Consider the following 23927-nt stretch of genomic DNA (forward strand, 5'->3'; position numbering starts at 1 on the left):
CGAGAAAATTGAATGCGTACTTCTGTGATGCTCGGAATACTCGATGATAACTTCGTTTGAGTAGAAAACTGTTCCTAAACCGAGTAAAACGAGATTCCATTAAAAAATACTATAAAGCTTATTTTCTAATGACAGATTTTATAACTACGTCTTTTGTATTGATATGAAATTAACAGGGAAGTGAAATGGAGCCGAGTGAAGTTAATAGGGCCAAATCTCAATGTTTATTGCAAGTAAATAGTTGTGCTCACAATGAGTAGCCCATTAATATGTACCGCGAATCATCTTTCCTAACACGAACACATACACCTTGAAAATCATTGCCCCTCGTGCAAGGCGAACGAAGCATAATACAACCTTCCCTACGGCATTATCGAACCGCACCAAATGCAAGTCAGCGATACCAGATAACTGAAGGGTCATTTCCGTAGATTAACATTTTCCCCAGAAACCTCCGAACCCGTAGATCTACGTTGATCTCTGTAGGGCTGACATCGCTGGTGCAAGTCGGTTCGATACTGATTCTGGTTCAGAGTTTCTATACGCGAACACACACCCACATATTGAAACGTAGTATTGCTATGAAAACCGTAAACTTTTGTGTACGGAACTGTCATCTCTGTTAGGGAAAACCGTGGTAATGCCTTAGGAAACGGAGGGAAATTATGCATTGCTGGTTATAAATTAAAATTTCAACCAGCAATTACAGGGTCCGGCACTCGAAGTGTAACCAATTAAAAAGGCAATAAATTCATTTTGGAAAATTACTTTTACTTAATTCAAAGTACAAAATGTGTAAAAATAATACAAAATTCAGAATCAATTCACTTTTGCTCGATATGACCACCTTTTGCCTTGACTTGATGACTTGAGAGAGTGAAGGAGTTGCTTCGTTTGGCCGAATGTGACTTGCAGGTATTTTGGCCCACTCGCGGAAAATAATTTTTTTCAGCGCCTCGAGACTGGTGTATCTTTTAGTTCGGACTTTGCTCTCCAAAATGGCCCAAAGAGAATAATCCATTGGATTCGCATGTGGTGAATTCGAGAGCCATTGTGTGGACGTGATGATGTTCGGAACGTTGTTTTTCAGCCATTCTTGGTTCACTCGAGCTTTATGAGACGGTGCCGAGTCCTGCTGAAACGTCCATGGTCTGCCACCGAGATGTTTGTCTGCCCACGGCTTCAAAGCAACCTCCAGAATACTTTCCCGATAATATGTCGCATTTACCTTGACGCCAGGCTCGATGAAAACGATTGGAGAGCGCCCATCTGCGGTTACAGCGGCTCAAACCATTATCTGTTGCGGGTGCTGCCTCCTGGTGGCCAATCGATGACTCAAATTCTCGTATGAACGGTCGGTCAAGTAAACCCTATCGTTTTGAGAGTTTACGAATTGCTCAATTGGAAAAATTTTCTCGTCAGAAAATACAATGTTCGGAAATTGACCGCTTTCGGCCAAACGAAGCAACTCCTTCGCTCTCTCAAGTCATCAAGTCAAGGCAAAAGGTGGTCATATCGAGCAAAAGTGAATTGATTCTGAATTTTGTATTATTTTTACACATTTTGTACTTTGAATTAAGTAAAAGTAATTTTCCAAACTGAATTTATGGCCTTTTTAATTGGTTGCACTTCGAGTGCCGGACCCTGTATATAAAATATATTGTTTTATCAACTCAAATCAACGCGTAGAAATTTTTTCAAGCAGAAGGTGTAATTATATCTAAAATCTGTTTCAGATTGGTTGAGATATATATGTTCAAAACCTGACCACTGTTTGTACGGTTTCACTTTTCGTATTTTGATTTCGCACCCCTATATAGAAAATGAAGACGTAGTCCAACGTCGAAAATTTGTGTAGGGTAGATGTGCCTTTCAATTGAGCCTAAGTTTGTAAAAATCAGTTATCTCGGTGAAAAGTGAGTGCACATTAATGTCGCGGGCATTTTGCGATTTCGACGAAGTGATTTGTTATTTGACTCATGGCAATCCAGGCCTCAGTTCAAAAGTCGATTTTCACAATGATTATCCATCCTATACGAGAAAGGGCAAAACAGATAAAACCGATCACGAAATGTGCATTCCGAAAAATGCTAATCAATGAGTCGAACGATTGAAATTTGTTCCGTTTTCATTCAAAAGTTGAATAAACATTCACTTTCATTTAACATAGAATCATCACATAAAGCTTGCTTCATTTAGAATTGGAACAAACTTTTGCTCATATTGTGGCGCTCCTGGTGGACGGATTTGGAAGTTCTTGGCGCTCACGTTTTGGGAATTTTGTCAGCTTAACGTATGATTTTTGACATTCCGCAAATCGACTGTACTTTGTAAACATGGAATCCGAAAGAAGGGAAAAAATTGTGCACAATATTTGGAAAATCCATTGTGGTCTGCATCTAGGTTAGCTAAACAGCTGTAATTGCCCAGAAATACCGTACGGCGCGTTATCAAACGGTATAAGGAAACATTAACGACGATTCGGAAGCCTCAAGCTAATCGTCGGAGTGGAACTGTCGACCGGAAACTGCGGGGTAAGATTTTGAAGACGGTGCTGCCCTTAGTACCGTGAGGAGAACTCCACTCCGGGAAGGAATCAAGTCGTATCGAGCTAGCAAACAGCCAAATCGGACCATAGTGTGGTCAAAATTCGTGCTCGGAAACTATATGACCAGGTGCTGACCAAGTTCGACGGGTGTCTTCTGATGGACAATGAAACCTATGTCAAGGCTGACTTCGGGCAAATCCCAGGTCAATAATTTCACTTGGCAACGGCTGGGGGGATGTTCCAGCCAAATTTAAATTTGTTTTTGCCGACAAATTTGCAAGAAAATTTATGATTTGGCAGGGCATTTGCAGCTGTGGCAAAAAAACGAAAATTTTCGTTACAAATAAGACAATGACATCGGAACTATACCAAAAAGAGTGTCTCCAAGAACGAATTTGGCCGTTCATTCGATACCACGACCACCCACCCAACTGGTACCAGTTACGCTCTATTGAGAAATACTGGGCAATCATGAAGAGGAGCCTCAAGGCAAAGGGAAAGGTTGTCAAAGACATCAATCAGATGACGACATGGTGGAATAAGATAGCTAAAACGATGGACGAATAAGGTGTGCGCCGCCTAATAAGCCGTGTTACAGGAAAAATTCAAGAGTTCCTTCGAAACCGTGACGAATAATTTTATCCGTATTTTTTATTAAAAGTATGAAGAAAACGCTACATTTGTATAAAAAAGATCTTGAATTCAATAATAAATAACTGAAATACAGGCAATTGTCTTGTTTCAATTTCATTATTTGTTACAATTTCTACAAATCGAGATAGATTTCCAAAAATAATCACATGCGAAAATTTTTCGCGTCCGACGCACACGCCTGTTGCAATTTCACTCATATTTATTGGAATCACTTTCACGAGTTTACTAGAAAACTGGCAAAATGTTCACAATTTCTCTCAAAGCAATGCCATGTTCTCAAAACTTGTATACTATTCAACATTTATGTATAACTTGAAATCACTGAGAGATACAATCAATAGACACGATTGCAACTCTCAGTGAAATGATTCTTAATACTAATCAAATTCATAACTATTATAACACACATCTAGTTACATAGCGACGACTGGAAACTGCAATCGAAAGGGCAAAAAGATTGCAATTTCCAGCGAAAGAAATCCTCTACACATACCAATTTGTAACATTTTCTTTCAAATGCTACAACACTTCACGTTTCGGGCAGAATGAATCCATGAATGTGGGAAAAACGAACAGACAACCCATCATCAGTTTGTTGGAAGCATCTTTAAGTCTACGTACTGAGAAGAAAAGTATTCGCAATCCAACCATAATCGTGTTCATATTGTTACCTAACTAAGGGCAATTTTTTACGACCGTTATTGCGGCGAACAACGAGAACTAATACCACAGGTAAAAGTCAACGTATTGGATCGGAATCGGTAGGTGCATTCGATTCGGAATTCATGTGGAACTCGCAATGAAATCCGATTCGAATTCCGGACAACTTAACTGCGCAACGCTATTATCAAATACAGCGCTCCCATCAAGATCTGAAGACTGTTGCTGCTGCACACTGGAAACGCAAATCGATGTCAAAAAGAGTGCTCCCGTTTAACTTCCGTTGCCCAATTCTTGCTACATTCCAACAGGGATAACAGGCCTTTGGTGTGGTTTTGTTGTGACTCCTGTAAACTGTAACTGTAAAGTAACAGTCCATTCAATTGCCTGCTCCAAATATGTGTATGATAATTGATGCATAATATATTCATCTGTGTGTTTTAAAAGAGTGGGGTTTTACGCTCGTTTGAATTTATTTCAATCGAGCTTTTCCTCACCTACATGTACTTCAAGGAGACCTATTCAGGTTAGATGAAAAAAATAAGAAATAAATAAAAACTTTGATTCACTGCACTGTAATGGCACTCTCGTAACGAAAATTTGCATAAAACGCTTCGAATCAATTCCAACACCAATATCGCATAGATGTCATTCAGTAAAAACCGTTCAAGCGAACAGGTTTTGTTTCGATTATACTGCTCGTGAGCCAACGGCTACAAGTAGTTAAATCTGCTGGTGCTGATAGTCAAGGCGGGGCGTTTCCCGACTGGAAAGCTAGCAACGAAGGCCATCCCGTTCATACGCACAGAGGTGCGAACGCATAGAAGTGTCGAGTCACAGAGGTGCTATCGCATAAAGGTGCGAAGACGAAGGGGTGCAAAAGCACAGAGGTGCTAGAGGAACCCAGTGCTGATCTACCAGGTACCAAAATTTGTACGCTGCGTAGGATCGAAAGAGACGACATATATCGCGAGGTGCTACACTGCAAGCATCACATTTGTTCGCCACCAAGAGCAATAACACTGTACCTGGAGTCAGGTACAGGCAGCACATCAAGTTCAGAGGTGACCACAACGACGGCAGAGCAACTGATATAGCAGAAAACGATACCAAAAGACTGCTAATTGGAAATCGTTGGATGGGCTTCACATCGTTCTTTACGATAGATTATAACTTTATAACTGAAATTTTACTATACATAAGTTTTCATTTTGATATTATTAATTTACAAAAAAAACAGTTAATGTAATGGATGATCTCGCGGAAGATCATCCGAATCCGTTTCCGGATACTAATAAGATCTTAAATACTCCAAGGGCTAAACATTATCCAGAGGGTACCACTGGGCCATGGATAGAAATAGAAAAAGTATTAAATTTGATGCAAATTACAAAGGAATTGACATCACATTTTTCAAAAGTTGAAGAAATCTCTAAAGTTAATTGAGATAAAATTCTAGTTGTTGTTAACGATTTGAAACAGGCGTAACCTGTAAATTATTGGCAATTGAATATAGAGTTTACATTCCATCGAAGGAGGTGGAAATTGACGATGTTGTCACTGAAGCAAGTCTTACAGCCGATAATTTACTTAAAAATGGAGTTGGTCGTTTTAAAAACTCCATGCTTGAGGGAGTTAATATACTCGAGTGCAAGCAATTGTACTCAGCATCTATTGTCGATGTCGATGGTCTTATCGTCCCTTAGATTCGTTTCGAGTAACATTTGCCGCACCCCGCATGTTATGAATTGCACGAACTGTAAAAAATTCGGACATACAGCTACTTATTGTAGTAATAAATCTAAATGTATAAAATGTAAAAGGCCTCATAAGGATATTCTTTGCGATAAAGATATTGAAAAAATGTGTTTATTGTGGGGAGAGTTCTCATGATCTTTCAGTATGCACTGTATTTAAGTTGCGTAAAGACCAAGCTTTTGAAGCTATCTTACCAAACCACAAAATAGCAAAAAGACACCTAAAATTACACTTTCAAAAAAAGATCCCCGTGTCAAATCTAAAAAGCCAAATTTCAAACCAAAAACTGTGCCTCCTGGTCTGTCAAATTCACAAACCAATCCGGGAACTAACACAAGAAAAGACAATAATCCAGTGGCATTCCTTCCAATAGCTAGAACTTTTTGGAAACAGTTATCAGCTCAATGGCCAGTTCTCTCAGGTTTCGTATCATTTGATGAATAATTTGTCATCCGCCGCAAATGATTCAATCACTGTCCTGCAGTGGAATTGTCGAAGCATCATGCCAAAACTTGATTCATTTAAAGTTTTGTTGCATAGTCAAAAATGTGATGTATTTGCTTTGTGCGAAACAAGGCTTACATCAAACATAGCCTTAAATTTTAATGACTTTAACATTATACGTCTCGATAGAGACTGCCCGTATGGTGGAGTGCTTTTAGGAATTAAGAAATGTTATTCCTTTTATAGATTAAACATTCTTTCAACTTCTAGTATAGAAGTTGTTGCTTGTCAAATAAACATTAAAGCAAGGATGGCTTTTATCGTATCAAAGAACGTTCAATCTTCACTCTTCACACGATTCAATCAGTGCCATCGAAGAGAAATGGAAAACATCGCAACAACAAACACCCGGCATGGCTCATTTAACATAGAATAGACACCAGTGCGAGAGCGAATTTCTCTCGATGACATTTCTGAGAATCAAAGGTTAGCACGCTGCTGTGGAGATCCTCTCTGAAGCAACAAACGGTCGCTTATTCTCGTTTTGCGATCCGATTCTATACAGGCAGTTGATAATTGCGATAGAATCATTTCACTATTGCCGCTTATTCTAACTATGTGCATATAACCTTTGTATAAGTTGTGTCTATGAAAATGTATGTGAATGCTCCACACAAGGGTTTTGAAATATTGCAACCTAGTATGAGAAACATCAAGATGAACCATCGATTCGATTTTCTGCGATAATTGTTAACTTGCGATCCTCTCTTGGGAAATTCCACACAGCAACGATCATTATCAGACTGTATATTTTTTCATGGGCCGTGAAATACTCAGAGTATGAAGTGGAGCGAAGAAATGTAGAAAAATTCTCTCGCGGTTCATGTATTGAGAGACTCGAGTTCTTATAGCATCTTCTACCGGATTGAAAATGTTGTATACAATATAGATAGCAATATAGCAGCTTCTGTCAAATTTTCGGCAATCACCAACACTGCATTAAAGGATAGGACATTTGCATTGCTTTGGCCTCCAAGAGCTCAAGGTGGACAACGACAGCTTAATGAAATGGTCTAAGCCCTTCGAAGCTCCACATTTGATTCTGGTAGATTTCAATTCGCACGGAATGATGTGGGGTTCCGTTTATAATGATAGCAGATCATCTTTAATATATAATATTTGCGACAATTTTAGCATGACGGTATTAAATATGGGTAGCATGATCCCAAGACCTCCTGCACGTCCAAATGCATAAAATTCCTCTCTTTTCTCGACTTGAATTCGACTAGATTGCACCTGAAAAGTATTTTCTGATTTACACGGTAGTGATCATTTACCAATCATCATCTCAATTAGCAGTAACAAAGGCATTGCTTACCTTACCTTACCTAACAGCTATAGGCCTGGGGTGTCCTTTGCTGTATCAAGTATACGTCTCCACATACCTCGGTCCATGGCTGCTTGTCGCCAGCCACTAAAGGAACGGATGCTTCTGAGATCACCCTCCACTTGATCGATCCACCTTGCTCTCTGCGCTCCTCTTCTTCTTGTACCAGTCGGAATAGATTCATGAACCATTGGCATTGCTAATTCATTTAATATTCCATATGATTTGACAAAAAATGTTGACTGGATTAAATACCAAAGTAGTATCTCAAGTACTTTGACCTCATTGGAAGAGCTCCCCCCACTTGAAGAATATGACTTCCTCGTTTGTTCGATTATGGAGGCGGCAGAACAAGCCCAAACCAAACGATTTCTTGGTCCATCGTCTAACAGAAGGCCTCCAAACCCTTGCTGGGAAAAGAAGAGAGCTCAGATGCTAAACAAGCGAAACAAAATCCTTTCAAGACGTTTTTAAACCGACGAGGAGGAGCTCCTCAGAATTTTGAAAAATTCTTGATTTTCGAAACCAAGTACAAAAGCATACTTCGGGCCAAGAAATGTAGCTATTGGAGACATTTTGTCGAAGGTTTGTCAAGAGAAACCACAATGAGCACTCTTTGGACTACGGCCAGACGAATGAGGAATCGTAACGTAGGAAATGAGAGTGAGGAGTACTCGAACCGATGGATATTTGATTTTGCGAGGAGAGTTTGTCTAGATTCTGTTCCAACGAATAGCATTATTAGGAAGTCTTCTCCAAATAATGGTTCCATTGATAGCCTCTTTTCAATGATGGAATTTTCCATAGCACTCATGTCTTGTAACAATAACGCTCCTGGGTTGAGCAGAATTAAATTCAACTTGGCGAAGAATCTGCCCGACCTTGCAAAAAGACGTTTCATGGAATTGTTTGGAAGTTTCTTGAGTTAAATATTGTTCCCCCTGACTGGAGGCAGGAGGGAAAGTTATTGCCATTCAAAAGCCGGGGAAACCAGCTTCCAATCACAACTCATATAGACCCATTGCAATGTTGTTGCGACACTTGGGTCGAGACGAACGGTTTGTTGTCAGATACTCAGTTTGGCTTCCGTAGAAATAAAGGGACGAATGATTGTCTTGCATTACTTTCGTCTGACATCCAAATTGCCTTCGCTCAAAAGCAATAAATGGCATCTGTATTTTTAGTCATTAAAGGAGCATTTGATTCAGTTTCCATTGATGTTCTCAGACAAGCTCCATCAACATGGACTTCCAGCGGTTATAAATAATTATTTGCACAACCTTTTGTCATAGAAGTGCGCCATTTTTAACATGGCGATTTGGCAACATTCAGAATTAGCTACATGAGTCTCCCGCAAGGCTCATGTCTCAGTTCGCTGCTCTATAATTTTTAAGTGAATTACATTGACAGCTGTCTAGTAACCCCATGTACACTAACACAATTGGCAGATGATGGCGTGGTTTCAGTTACTGGCCCCAAAGCTATTGATCTGCAAAAACCATTGCAAGATACCTTAGATAACTTGTCCGTTTGGGCTGTTCATCTGGGTATCGAATTCTCTGCGGAGAAAACAGAGCTGGTCGTCTTCTCAAGAAAGCATGATCCCGCGCAGCTTCAGCTTCATATGATGGGAAGAATGATACAACAGGTTTTGACTTTCAAATACCTCGGGGTGTGGTTTAATTCCAAATGCTCGTGGGGAGGACACATTAAGTATCTGATAACAAAATGCCAACAAAGAGTCAATTTTCTTCGAATAATAACAGGATCTTGGTGGGGTGCTCTTCCGGAAGATCTAATAAAATTGTATCAGACAACGATACTTTCAGTGATGGAATATGGATGCTTTTACTTTCGTTCCGCTGCAAACTCTCATATTATCAAACTGGAGCGAATTCAGTATCGTTGTTTGTGAATTGCTTTAGGCTGCATGCATTCGACACATTCAATGAGTCTTGAAGTTGTGGCGGGAGTCCTTCCATTGAAATATCTTTTTAGGGAGCTTTCATCGCGACTGCTAATAAGATGTGAGGTACTCAATCCCCTGGTTATTAATAACTTCGAAAGGCTAGTTGAGCTTCAATCTCAAACAAGATTCATGAAAGTATATTTTAACCATATGTCACAGGAAATCAGCCCGCGAAGTGCGTGGAATCCCGGAACACCTACGCTCGATGGAAATCCCAAAAATATTTACAAGTAAGTTCAGGCATATTGACTCTGAGAAAATATTCCACACGGACGGATCACAAATTGAAGAGGCTACTAGGTTTGAAATGTTCAACAATAATGTTTAGGCTTTATTTAGGCTTCAAGAACCTGCATGCGTTTATATAGCAGAGTTAGTAGCAGTTCATTATAGTTTGAGTGTAATCGTCACATTATCTCCAAACCATTATTTCCTCTTCACAGATAGTCTGAGTGCAATTGAAGCCATTCGCTCAAACGCTACTGGCAAAAAGGAACCGGTTTTCTTGGGCAAAATAAAACAGTGTTTGAACGTCATATTGAATAATAATTATCAAATCACAATAGATTGGGTCGCGGCTCATTGCTCCATTCCAGGCTATGAAAGAGCCGATATTTTAGCCGAACGTGGTGCTATTGAGAGTGAAATTTATGAGAGATCGATTGCTTTCAACGAATTCTATAGCTCGTCTCGTCAAAGAACACTCGCCAGCTGGTAAGCTTCTTGGGATAAAGATGATCTGGGTCGATGGATGCACTCAATTATTCATAAAATATCGACAAAGGCATGGTACAGGGGACTGGATGTGAGTAGGGACTTCATTCGTGTGATGTCCAGACTCATGTCCAATCACTACACGTTAGATGCACATCTCCTTTGAATATCCGGCGAAGGTATTGATCATGTCGTTTGGACATGCGTGGAGTATCGTGATGTCAGATCTCAACTAACAAATTTCTTGCGTACCCAAGGTAGACTATCCAATGTCCCAGTTCGCGACATTCGATCATTTCATTAAGTCCATTGGAGTTTCAATTTGAATTTTATTTTATGTTGGACTGTTTTCTCTTCCATGAGTTCAACCAATAGCCAGCTATCTTATTTTAAATAAATGTGATGAACTGATACAAACAAACTTGAAATGGTTATAAGATCATGAACAAAATGAATGTATTTTATTTAATGTCATTTATAATAGCAATTCGCTTGATAAAAACCGTGTTTAGATTAACTAATGAATACCATCAGACTAATATGATATTCGAGATGTATTAGGTACACAGTACTATGTATTGTGGATGCCACGGCGAAGAAAAACTTATGTATATTGCCTATGAAATAAGCGTATTTATGGGAAAAAAATCGCAGAGATGAAAATTTTTATGATTTTAGATCTATTTTCATGAACATGTATGAAGCAGACAAACGAACATAAAGTTTCATTACAGTTCTGTACGTTTTAGTATAATTTAATCGCAGAACTAAGCGTTAATCGAAAGATACAGCTTTATTAATTGAATATTCGATGCAATCCAATTAAATTTTGCATCGATGATGGTTTTCAACCAAACTTTCGATTCAACCCATGTCTATTCCATGTTACTTTTGATTTACATGTCGTGTAAATTTCATTATCTTTTTCTGTGCGGTTTCCATTCAATAACTATTTCTTCAATCGTCGGATAGCTTGGGGGTTTTCGAATATTTTCTTTATCATTGAATTTCCCGGTTTTTAATATAGGATGATTTTTTTTTTGGAAAAACTCTGTTTCCCAATACATAAATCCCATACAAAGTTTAAGCAACGGACTAGCAGATTTAGTTTCACTGATCGAACAAAAATATTGCATAGTTCATATGGGATGCAAAAGAAGCACGAAAAGTTCGGCGGAGCGAGAAAATAAACCCTTTCTTTTTTCCATAGAACCTCATCACACCCTAGTGAGCCCATAAATGGTGACATAGGAAAACATTCATTTTGAATTGATTACTTTGTTCCAATTAGATTTCATTCACAAGCTTCAGACGAACTATTTTGTATACGAATAATTTTAGACTGCTCACCCCAGCTACTGCACGTGATGGTCTAGTAAAAACGTTATCTCTTCACTTCAACTGCTGTACTTAACATCCCCAGGTTTTTATTCGAGTTCAATAATATTTCGATGACTAAAGCAAGAAATTATTTAATTCAAACAAAATCCACATTCATCCACCTTTTAGCATGATGACGTCTTTCCTTCGGTATGCGATGCTTGCGCTGTTTGAAGTTCCAATCTTTTATTTGAATTTGTGAGTTTTGTGAAAACCAAAAAACCTAAATAATATTGTAATTAACATATATTAGAACACAAATTATATTCCTTCTATTTAGAAATAAAAATAAAATTCTTAAATTCACAAATCAATTCTAGCTACATTTTTTGAATCAAACTAATATTTTTCAGATCACATAGCTTTTCTGCTGGAGAGTAGTAAAGTTGTTATCAGAGACGTGAAGCGAACACAATCTAAAGCATATTCCTTCTACTCCAGTCCTGACGACAGGATTTAAAGAAAATAATGTATTGGAACAAAATAGGGAACAAATAATTACGGAAATTAGTTTAATCCAAGCAATGTTTTAATAAATAATTTTTATCAAAATCAATAGGTTTTACAGTGAGTGACATTTGGCAGATTTATGCAGCAAAAACGCTCTTCTGTCCGCAAAAATGACACTGCACTGTAGCTCATCTATATCTTGACATCGATCGAAGCCGGCAATCACAGTTGTTCGCGAGATATACTCAGCTTCAGTCGAAAGTGATGTGAGACAGGTACTGACAGATTGCCTATCTAATCCAAGTGCTAGAGAAGTGACATGGAAAACAAGGCGTACATTGTGGAATCGCGGTTGGATATTTCTAAAGACAGTTTGGTGAGTATACACAGAAAGAAATAATGAAATTTACACGAGATGTAAATCAATAGTAACATGGAATCGACATGGATTGAATCGAAATTTTGATTGAAAACTTTCATAGATGCAAAACTAAATCGAATTGCATTGAATTTTCAATGAATATAACCGTATCTTTCAATTAACGCTTAGTTTACGATTAAATTATATTGAAATCTACAGAATTGTAAAGTAACTTTATATTTAATTACCTGCTCCAAATATGTGCATGAAAATAGATGTAAATTCACAAAATATTTTTATCTGTGTATATTATTATATTTTGATCGGGAAAATTTTTTTAGTCGGAACAAAACAAAACCTTAATTGCACTTTTTTCGGTTCGCGTATCGAGGCAAGTGAGTAGAAAAACCCACTGTCTGTAGCCGTTAAAACCTGACCTAGTGCGGGATTCCCCGGGAAAGTGAAAACACCAACGATTTGGTACTCGGTACACCGATTAATCGAGGGTAATACTTTAAACGTCACAAAAAGAAGGTGGCCTCATGTTGCCATAAGAAACTTGTTCGCTACAGGATACCACGCACCACGGCTTTGAATTCCCCAAGATTTATTCATACTCGCTACTGCCTAACCGGTAACACGTTTACTAAACCACGAAAGCTTGTCCGCGCACTGCAGAGAACCTTTGCATTCCGTTAGGAGGGTTTCTGTTTTGATTCAATCGTTCTCAACAAACTGAATGCATTGCACGTTTCAACTAGTACAAATTAGCGGATCATCAAAGCCATACGTGACGAGTGATTGAATAAACGAGGGAGGAGTAAAATATCCCCTTGGAGATTTGCATTTGCGGGTATCTTTGATTTCCGATGATTCATCGTGAAGTGAAATAAAATTAACAAAGTTTATAATGTAGATTATGAGTTAGTTGCCTTTTGAATTCAAAGGACAATAATTTTTGCTCAAATAAATATAACTTTCAATATTAAATTTTGTAGACATGTGACGATAAATCTTTTTGCAACTACCACGTACTTTCGATAGACTATAATAAGGATGTCTACTACATTTTTTAATATGTTTTATTAATTGTATTATGTGCGATATTGTAAAGATTTAAGTTAGATGTGTAGTCACAAAAGGTGAAATTCCAACTTTATTGGTCACATGATTAATGACAACAGCTACCATTAGGATATTATTTACTTCCATATTGCTGTGAATTTTGCTGTGGAAAAAATTGTAAATATACTTCTCATGTGGTCAGTGACTATATATTTTTTCGCAAGCAAGCTGTTTTTCTTGAAAAATAGGTTATTGATTTAAGTACTTTTTTACAATAAAGCAAATCATTGCAATTGCGATCACCATTACAAAAAAACACTTTATCTATACCTTAGATATTAAAAAGCCAACAGTACATATTAAGGACAGAATTTGTAATAATTACAATTTACTGCTAACGTCGGGTAAGCAATTTCTTTATACCCGAGTTCGACCTATACCCGATCGAAAATAAAAAACCGACCAACAAACCGACCAAATATTTGAACTCGACCTCGACTCGTATCAGTTTAAAAAAGAAGAAATCACCGCCAGTGCCCGATCCAAACCAGACAAACATTTTTGGGTACGGGTCGGGTTTCGGGTATTTGCATTGTATCTCTATTGTCCAAATGTCATCATAGACTCACGGAAAGGCATAAAATTGAAACTTGCGAGCAATTGTTCTTCTCACTTTAGACGCTTTTTTAAGTTTCTCGCCAGCAGTATAACCAAATAATAGAAAATGGAATCGGTTTTTTATGAAACAAATACCGTTTCCTGGAATTACAAAACCCGCTTGTAATAATATGAGCTCAAGTTACGAAGTATATTTAGTAGAAGTATACTGCACGTAGATATATTTTCCAATATCACAAATTGGGAATTATAGCTAAGTTATAATATTGTAGATTACTTGGGTAAAAACGTAGTTGTAATGCGTGTTTTGTTCAATTTCCAGGAAGCGTCCGATATAGCCCCGATCCGCCCTACACTGAAGCAATTTGAAAGTACTTTAAATTCTTAATGAAAAATAGTCTTTCAAAACCTAGAATATGATTTCGCTGTTCAATAAGTTTACTTACAGAGGACTTTTCTCCTTAAAATAGTCGTGCTTCAGATATTTTGATATAAAATTCAAAGCAAAGTCGGTTTTTTGTTGAATTGTGCAGTTTATTTTTTTTTAGTGTATATTGGTTCTGGATTGCTCAATTTAATTTCTACAACTTCTTCTTGGACCTCAATCGCGTACAATTTACCACTTTTGAGTTACAAAATAAGTCCACCCTTTTTAAAAACCAGTCTTGAGTCGAATTGGTCATCAAAATATATTCTAATCCCTTGGAACTTAACTGCTGCAAAGAAAAATGGAATCAGTTTTATGCCACTCTCTTCAGGTAGCGCTTTACTTTTCACTTTCATTTTTAGAACTGAGGACAGTACGCTAAAGAGTCATTGAGTTTACCGCTCGTGTTGTATTTTTTCTGACAGAAGAACAGCTGAAAATTGGAACGCTCGGAAATGCATACCTCTACTTGTTCATCGAATATCTCGGCTTTGAAGGCTTGTATCATAAATCTACCGTGACAAAGTCTAGATAATTCAGTTTAGATTGGTGCATAAAAACATATATGCTATCGCGATACAAATGAAGTATTGTATTTTTCTGTGAAACAAAGTTAGTTTAAGTGCATCCGCCATTTTATTCGCTTTAGTTTCCTGGTGGTATCCGGGCAAATAAGAGGAGAGAAATCAAATCTACTCAACAAGGTTCCTAAACACACAGACACAAAGGGAATTTGGGGAGTCAGGGAAGAAGATCTATACGCGACCCGCTGTCCTCAGGCCTAAAGCTCATAAACGAAAACTAACGCCTATGTCCGAACATTCTACCAAGCGAGTTATCCTACAAGAACTCTAAATGAGGGCGTTATTCATTATCTTCTTAAGTCACGCAGCCCGCCTGGGTTCGATTCCCAACCTCGCACATAGGGTCAGAAAGATTTTCTGGTCCGAAGAGGCGAATGACCTAAGATGTTAAAGCCTCTATAATTGAAATAAAAAAAAAATTATCTTCTTAAGTCAGTGCAAGAAGAGCACCAGCGCAACAACATACAATATTGATGGCATAACATAATGTTTCATCCTGATTATTTTGATGAAGTTTCTATCAAATTTTATACTTTCATGCAAAAGATTTTTATCCAGATTACGATTTTTTGTGTGTTTTGAAATGAGATTTGATTGTTGTTTCCCAATATTCATCTACTCAGTTCCCGGCTTTGTGAATTTGAAACACACATTTTCGCTTATTTCAAATAGTCATCTAGGGTTAATTACAGAGTGTCAGTTTTTTTGTAAAGAAACCGTAATCTTATTGCCAAATCCGAGATGGATGTCGTACCAAAACAAAATCTTTTACATGTATGTGGAAGCATAACTTAAGGACTCTAAGCAAGAACATGTTTGAATGAAGCATATTCCGAAAATGTTTTGTTTTTTTCATTGGACTTGTAGTTTGCACTGTAAAACAATTTCATGTACACACCTCGGTGAATGACCAAACGGTCAAACTCGAGATAAATAAACGAATAATAATAATAATAAGAAATTGGTGTACAAAGACTTATTACTTATCACTCATTGAAAAATATGTCTGCAAGGGCAAGCTTTCTAACAAGAGGCTTCAAATGTGCGACGAATAATCGATAATCAATTGTTTTAAGTTTATTGAGTGTAGAAAACAGTAAGGCAAAATGAGTGTAGAACATCGATTGGAGAACTAAGCATAAAAACAAGTTCGAATCTTCCTGGTTTTATCGAAGAAATCTGATTTTGTCGTGAATACGACTTACTTTACTATGGGGTGCCTTTTCAAAATTAGCCATATGGAAGAATGGGCAGAACTTAATCGCGAATATCTCGACTTGTATTAATGGTAGCAACATAATTCTTTCACCATTTCATCAAAAATATGATCAGGAATTCAGGATAATATTTTGAACAATGTGCGATAACCACAAACAACTCAAAAATTAAGTTTTCTTAAAATTTGAAAACAACGCGGAAAACTTTTTACTTTCGCTTGGGTTTTTCGCGCAAGGGCGACGATTTTGAGATAGTCAGGCACATATCTTCAACTGAATGCGTATAAAAGGGGAACCTTGGTCGAAAATCGATCTTTTTTTTTCGTGCGTTCGATGGAAGCAGACGTCGTGGGAGTGGAATCATCAACCAGCAGCGAGAGAGAATGCACCTTCTGCGTGGTTAATAAAAACCTCAAACGCTCAGGTCGCATCTCTCATTCGCTAGCTGGCCATCGAGGCGCGAGGACCAGCCAGCAGCAGCAGCGGGAGTTAAACTTTCCACCAGCAGCGAGAGAGAATGCACCTTCTGCGTGGTTAATAAAAACCTCAAACGCTCAGGTCGCATCTCTCATTCGCTTGCTGGCCATCGAGGCGCGAGGACCAGCCAGCAGCAGCAGCGGGAGTTAAACTTTCCACCAGCAGCGAGAGAGAATGCACCTTCTGCGTGGTTAATAAAAACCTCAAACGCTCAGGTCGCATCTCTCATTCGCTTGCTGGCCATCGAGGCGCGAGGACCAGCCAGCAGCAGCAGCGAGAGTTAACCAGCAGCGACGGAGAATGCACCTTCTGCGTGGTTAATAAAAACCTCAAACGCTCAGGTCGCATCTCTCATTCGCTTGCTAGAGGTGTGCAAAACAGCTCATTTTGGTGAACAGCTCCGAACCGATCAGCTCACCAAAGTGAATCGATTCGATGTATCAGCTCACCAGCTCTTTTAGTTTAAACTTAAGGTTCATTTTGTATGCCGTTTTTCTTATGCACCGGTTTTCTTTCATATGCATGATCGAAATTGAATCATTGATTTGCAATGATGCAATGAATGCAATGCGAATTAACTTATCTTTAATTGATGTCGACTAAATTGAATCTCTTAAAGAGCCGAAGATCCGATCAGCTCGTAGCGTGTTCCCTTCGACATAATGCAGTGAACTGGGTAGCAAATGAGTGAGCTGGTGACCTGCGGTTCTTTTGAAAAGAGCTGTGAGCTGTCAGCTCACTTCAATGATTCGATTCACTGGAACAGCTCAGGAGCGAATTGCCCATCTCTATCGCTTGCTGGCCATCGAGGCGAGAGGACCAGCCAGCAGCAGCAGCGGGAGTTAAACTTTCCACCAGCAGCGAGAGAGAATGCACCTTCTGCGTGGTTAATAAAAACCTCAAACGCTCAGGTCGCATCTCTCATTCGCTTGCTGGCCATCGAGGCGCGAGGACCAGCCAGCAGCAGCAGCGGGAGTTAAACTTTCCACCAGCAGCGAGAGAGAATGCACCTTCTGCGTGGTTAATAAAAACCTCAAACGCTCAGGTCGCATCTCTCATTCGCTTGCTGGCCATCGAGGCGCGAGGACCAGCCAGCAGCAGCAGCGAGAGTTAACCAGCAGCGACGGAGAATGCACCTTCTGCGTGGTTAAAAACCTCAAACGCTCAGGTCGCATCTCTCATTCGCTTGCTGGCCACCAAGGCGAGAACCAGCAGCGACTGAAACTGGATTCTGAGTGTTATTGGATCTAAATTTAGGTCTTGAACTCAGGGTCCAGTTCTCTATTCCAGACTTCTATTCGGTTCTTCTTAAAACCATAATAATACTCCTAAAGAATTATGCGGAATTTACTTTACTGTACCTCTATACAACCCATTTTTGTCGTGAATACGACTTACTTTACTATGGGGTGCCTTTTCAAAATTTACCCTCTGAGAGAGTGATAAGTTTTTGATCGTGAATATCTATTGTTGTGTCTAATGAATCAACATAATTCTTGCGACATGCCGACATGGAAATATGATCACAATTTTATGATAAAATTTTCATTTTTGTGACATAGTCTCAAATAATTCAAAATTAAACATTTCTGAAATGTTTGGTATAAACGAGTATCAAAGAGGATAATTCATAAGGCGCGTTTGCCTTTCTCGTATTTTTAAAGCTCATAGCTCAGTGATCTGCATGATTTGCTCCATGTCAACACCAGCCAATCCGAACGCGTTCTAAGTAAGAGAACAAAATATCTGCTGCTGTACAAATCGTCCGGGAAAAATGTTCCGAAAAGTGGTGAATATCGCAGTGAGTTCCTCAATTTGGTCCTTGTGAATGCTAGAAACGAGTCCCTTCAGCATATTGATAGTTTCTTTCAATAAAATATGCAAATCCGAAATGAAATAATCGACATTAAAATTCTGTATGCGGCTATTTTTATAGCCGTTAGGACCGCCCATTAGTGAAAAAGCTACAAACGAAATCAGGTAGAAACAAGCCTCTCAACAAAACTTGAATCAGTTTGGATTGTATCGCCACTGCGAGCAGATGTGTTTTGTGTCGTCTGCACGCTTTCGACAAGAGCGATTACGTCACAGCTGCCAGTCATTAGCATTGGGAAAAAAAAACAACGGTGGAGAGCATTGCACAATATCAGCCGTTCTAATGGCTCTAAAAGTTTTCTAAAGAACTATTAGAATTTGTTGTTCGCAAATCGAAGGTAATTGTCCTCATTTTAGTGCAAATCAAGAACAGTTTGCTTAGATTTGTGCACTTTTCGCTGTGTGAAACTCACAGTAATCGAGATCAAGTGAAGCTTTCTTTGTTTTTGCGAAAAATGTGAAAAAGGGGAATGCGTGCATAATTCATACAATTGATATTCGGAAGTGTTAAGGAACATGTCAGTTGTTTTCGTATTCACGACATCCAGTTATGTCCCTGACATTACCCACCCGCCTTTTTTTTTATTTAAAAGATTTTTTTTATTCAGGCCTATTTGCGTACAAGCTTTACGTGGCCGATTAAGCCGATTTTTTAAATAAATTTTTTTTTGAGTTGGATCTCGTTGTCACCCTTTTTCTAGGGGAGCTTCCATTTCCCTCCTGCGAGGATTGAGGGGCACTTCGTTCGTGGTTCGTCTCGTCATCCATTGTCGCACTGATGGTATTGTTGTCGATTTCCGTCTTCTTTTCGTTGCTAGTCGCTGTAGATGCACCTTGTTGTATATTGGTTGCAATTGCTGGTTGGTTGGAGGGTAAGTTGTTAACTGCAGCTGGTGTACTTTGTTCTATAGGGGATACTGATGGTTTCGTTGAAGGGGATGCTTCATTGTTGTTGGCGGCTGTCTCAGGTGTACTGGGGTTGCTTGGGGTTTGTGTGAAGGAAGCACCGTTGTCCTTTGGTGTAGTTGTCTCCTTGTCCAGTTTATCACATGGCTTACCGTAGTGAACAGCTTGTTGGCAATATTGACATGTGGCCATCTGATTGTCATAGGTAACAAGTGATTTGCACGGAATTCCTGTATCTTGACCGAAAATCAAATAAGAAGGTATTGGCCTCTTCAAGTGTATGCGTAATAAACGTACGCCATTTAAAATAATGGGGAAAAAATTCTTCCACTTTTCTTTTTCGATAGATAGAATCCGTATTGGGACATAGTTTTGCGAATATAAAGATCGATGACGCTTGAGGAAAGATCATGCACACGCACTTCTATAGCACTATCTTCCATATATACTGGAATGTTGTACTTGATATTTTCATGCTCCACATAGTGCACATTATTATTGTCTTTAGCAAATTGAATTGCATCCAACTCTTTATAGAACTGGATATAAACAACATCATTGGTCTTATTGCATTGAAGTAAATGCACACGTTTAATATCAAGATGCATTTGCTCCTTAAGCAAACCTTCAAGTTCTCGTATCGAAGGTCGAATTTTGCACTGCCTGAAGTCAACAACAATTGTATTCTATTCACTCATTTCGAGGTCGTTCTATTGTTCACTACACAACACTGTACTTGGTTTCTTCTGTCTCGAACGTAATTGGTTTTGTTTTATCGACTGACTTGAATGAGATGTAAAACCGAACTGAAGAAATCTGATCAATTCGATTTACGTGTTTGTGATTTTTTTAAATACAACTTTGAACTGCGAAAACATATCATTGAATTGTTCTGAATTGAATTGAAAACTCACCATTGCACACGACTTTGCACGCACGAATCACCGTTGTATGAAAGTTAGAACGCAAGAACCCATAAGGAATTACTGGACTGCTCGATGCGCCTCTACAGGAGAATTGCTACTTGGTGATTGCTTTTTAAAACAACCGTTAAATTTCTTACACAAATTGAAATCTCTACTTGGATGTCTGTTCTCTGTGACCTGAACGAAATATTTAAATTTTATTATAAGTAGATAACGAAGATAAGTTTTAATGCCAAATCACATTTTTGAAAGCCTTTATCGGTCGAACGATAGAATATATAATATATGACTGAGTAATGTTTGTGCACACTTACTTGCAATATAAAAACACACGAGAAAGATAAAAATAGAACTTCATCGACCCTGCAAAATGTAGCTTTATTCTATGTTTAACCACATTTAACGATGGGTAAATTGGATAAACAGTTTCTGGATTTGGAAAAGGTCACAAGTTCGAGTCTAACTTACCTTGAAAATTTTCATTTTCGTAATCCCATCTTATCGTCTACACATTCTGTAGGTGTATGATATCAAAAAATATTTAAAATCGATTGAGTTATAGATTTAAATTCGAACGCCTATGTGGAAAACAAAGACGTAGTCTTACGTCAAAATCGTGGGTTTTTACGACACACCTTTCCTGGCTTTCCTGAGATCACGTGGTTTATGAAAGATCCCTGATAAGCAATCATTTTACACGTACTTCACCGAGTCGTTAAAATCAGTTGCCATAAAAGATTTATTGGGCTTCAACCTTAGAAATCAGAACACGTCAGAATCTTTACATGTACAGATTGTGCACAGACGTGTAGATCAACATTATAAAATGCAGATAAACGCTGAAGTAGCTTTCGTTGCTGCAGAAAAAAAACGCATTATCAGCTGTGATATCATTTTCATTTATTGTTTCCCTTCAACTAGTCTCACAATGTATCGCGAACATCGTTGTCTTCGTATGGCAATGAAAATTCAACAACGGGATCATCGACACCGGTCCGAGATAAATGGGGTAAAGATGTGGAATTCATGCTATCCTGTATAGCCTATTCCGTTGGATTCGGCAACGTATGGAAGTTTCCGTACACCGCATTGAAAAATGGTGGAGGAGCATTTTTGATTCCGTATCTGGTGGTACTGTTTATCGTGGGACGTCCTATCTACTATTTGGAAATGGTTATTGGTCAGTTTGCCAGCCGCGGAGTAGTGAAAGTGTACGATTTGAGTCCTGCTATGAGGGGTGAGATGTTCTCATGTTATAGACAGTCCATCACCGAACTAATCTACTCCCAATAATTTACAGGAATCGGAGTAGGTCAATCTGTTGCCATGTTCGTCGTCATGACCTACTACACGCCAATATTGGCTATCACACTGCGGTACCTGGTGGCATCCTTCAGTGCCGAATTACCGTGGGCTAAGTGTGACCCATCGTGGACAAACTGTGTCGATTCAGCCAACGTAGGGAAAGTCGAGTCTACTAACTCAACCACCCCACCAAAAGCATCTGCAGAGCTTTATTTCACGTAAGGATTGAATTAGTAACGAGTGAAGTCGTTTTTTGAATATATTTGCATTTTTCAGCATCACCGTAATGCATAAGAACGAATCTCTTTATGACGGCGTTGGAGTCCCAGATTGGAAGCTGATCCTGTGCCTAACGTTTTCATGGCTATGCGTTGCAACTATTCTCATCAAAGGCATTAAAAGCTCCGGAAAGGCTTCCTACTTTTTGGCTATCTTTCCGTACGTCATTATCATCATTCTGCTAGTGCACGCTTGCACACTGAAAGGATCATTCGATGGCATTCTATACTTTCTTACACCGCAGTGGGATCAACTGTTGAATGTTACGGTGCGTTACTGCCGAAAGCCCAATTGCACCCACCACTGGTTGCAATGAGCCTGCAAGTAGACTTTGTTATGCGAAACAATGTGTGGTTTAAGATATCTTTTTTTTAGGTGTGGTACGAAGCCGTTACCCAGTGCTTTTTTTCGCTATCGGTTTGCTTCGGTGGTATAATTGCTTATTCATCATTCAACAATTTTACTAACGATGTATACAAGTAAGTTACACATTTTATTGCGTTTAAATACCCTGCTTTCTCTGAGTAATTTACAGTTAATAACAGTAAATTATGAGAAAATTATAAAATTCAACATGTGTTGAATTTTCTTTTAAATTTTATCTATAAAACTCAAAACAATAATTATTATCAAAATCGGATTACTCTGAGATCTTTTTAACGCGGTTTTTCAACGTGAATTTCCGAAGTTAGTTATTGGAAAGTTTCATTTAAATCGAAGTAAACTAATCCTGATTTTTCCTCATGTTCTGTCATCAATTTTTGGAATTGCTCAATACAAATTTAACTAATGCTTCATTATTTTCCCCTCGACCGAAGGGTGGCAATGATCATTTCCTGGTTGGACACGCTAACTTCCATCATTGCCGGATGCATAGTGTTCGGTGTAATCGGCAACTTGGCATTCGTAACCGAGCAGGACGACATCCAGAAAGTGGTACAGAGTGGTGCCGGACTTACATTCATGACCTACCCGAATGCAATTGCCAAATTTGAACTACTACCTCAACTGTTTTCGGCTTTGTTCTTCCTGATGCTGTTCGTCGTGGGACTGGGCAGCAATTTGGGAGTGACCACCAGCATCGTGACAGCAATCCGTGATCAGTGCCCGTGGCTGAAGAATTGGCAGATAGTGTCAGTGGTTTCCGTAGTTGGATTCTCATTTGGATTGATTTATCTGACTCCTGGTGGACTAGATCTGCTGGATATTTTGGACTATTATGGAGCTAAATACGTGACTTTGACTCTGGCGGTGTGTGAACTGGTGACGCTTGCTTGGATCTACGGCGTAGACCGGCTCTGTCGCGATATAAAATTCATGTTGAGACGACGTACAAGCTGGTTCTGGAAGATCTGCTGGGGTATTGTAACTCCCTTGGTAACGATGTTGATTCTATTGCTGAGCTTTTTTGAGTATGAAGCTTTTTCTGTTCCAAGTGGATATAATGGTAAAGTAGAACAACTTGCTTACTTTTAACAACTGAGATCGTTACGTTTCTTTTTCGTTTCAGTTCTCGGTTGGGGTATTTACATCCTTGCCATTCTTCAACTACCAGGATGGGCTTTGTATGCTGCATGGCGGCTCAAAACAAAATCATCGCTATCACTTTTCGACTCATTAAAGAAATCGTTCCGCCCACTGCCCGAGTGGGGTCCAGAACTGAAACCGATTCGCATCCGTTACCTGGAAGAAGAGGCACGGTACAAAGCAACAGTGCCACAAGATCAAACTGTTCTGGACTCCATTAAGCGAAAGTTGTTCAGTTAGGAACATAGTGTGCTGTGAAACAAATATTTGTTCTCTTGTTTTTTTTGTAATATACAACTGACAGAATTTCGTTTGTTCCAATTTATTTGCCCCCGAGATCAGATCATTTTTTTAAACCATGGGCAGTCTTGGAAATCATACTAATTGAGTTTTCTT

At 38.8% G+C, this 23927-nt stretch overlaps 1 protein-coding gene across 1 annotated transcript in view; it reads left to right on the forward strand.

Annotated features, from left to right (window-relative positions):
- LOC131433798 (sodium-dependent nutrient amino acid transporter 1-like) overlaps nt 1-23837 on the forward strand; it is a 43857-nt gene extending 20020 nt beyond the window's left edge. Inside the window, exons 8-13 of the mRNA XM_058600397.1 lie at nt 21342-21657; nt 21721-21943; nt 22002-22272; nt 22380-22483; nt 22823-23451; nt 23515-23837. Coding sequence (XP_058456380.1) covers nt 21342-21657; nt 21721-21943; nt 22002-22272; nt 22380-22483; nt 22823-23451; nt 23515-23771 — 1800 coding nt within the window. The 3' untranslated portion in view covers nt 23772-23837. The remainder of the gene's footprint in view (nt 1-21341; nt 21658-21720; nt 21944-22001; nt 22273-22379; nt 22484-22822; nt 23452-23514) is intronic.
- Nucleotides 23838-23927: the final 90 nt, after the last annotated feature.

Source organism: Malaya genurostris, chromosome 3 (assembly GCF_030247185.1).
Source record: "Malaya genurostris strain Urasoe2022 chromosome 3, Malgen_1.1, whole genome shotgun sequence".
Lineage (NCBI taxonomy): Eukaryota > Metazoa > Arthropoda > Insecta > Diptera > Culicidae > Malaya > Malaya genurostris.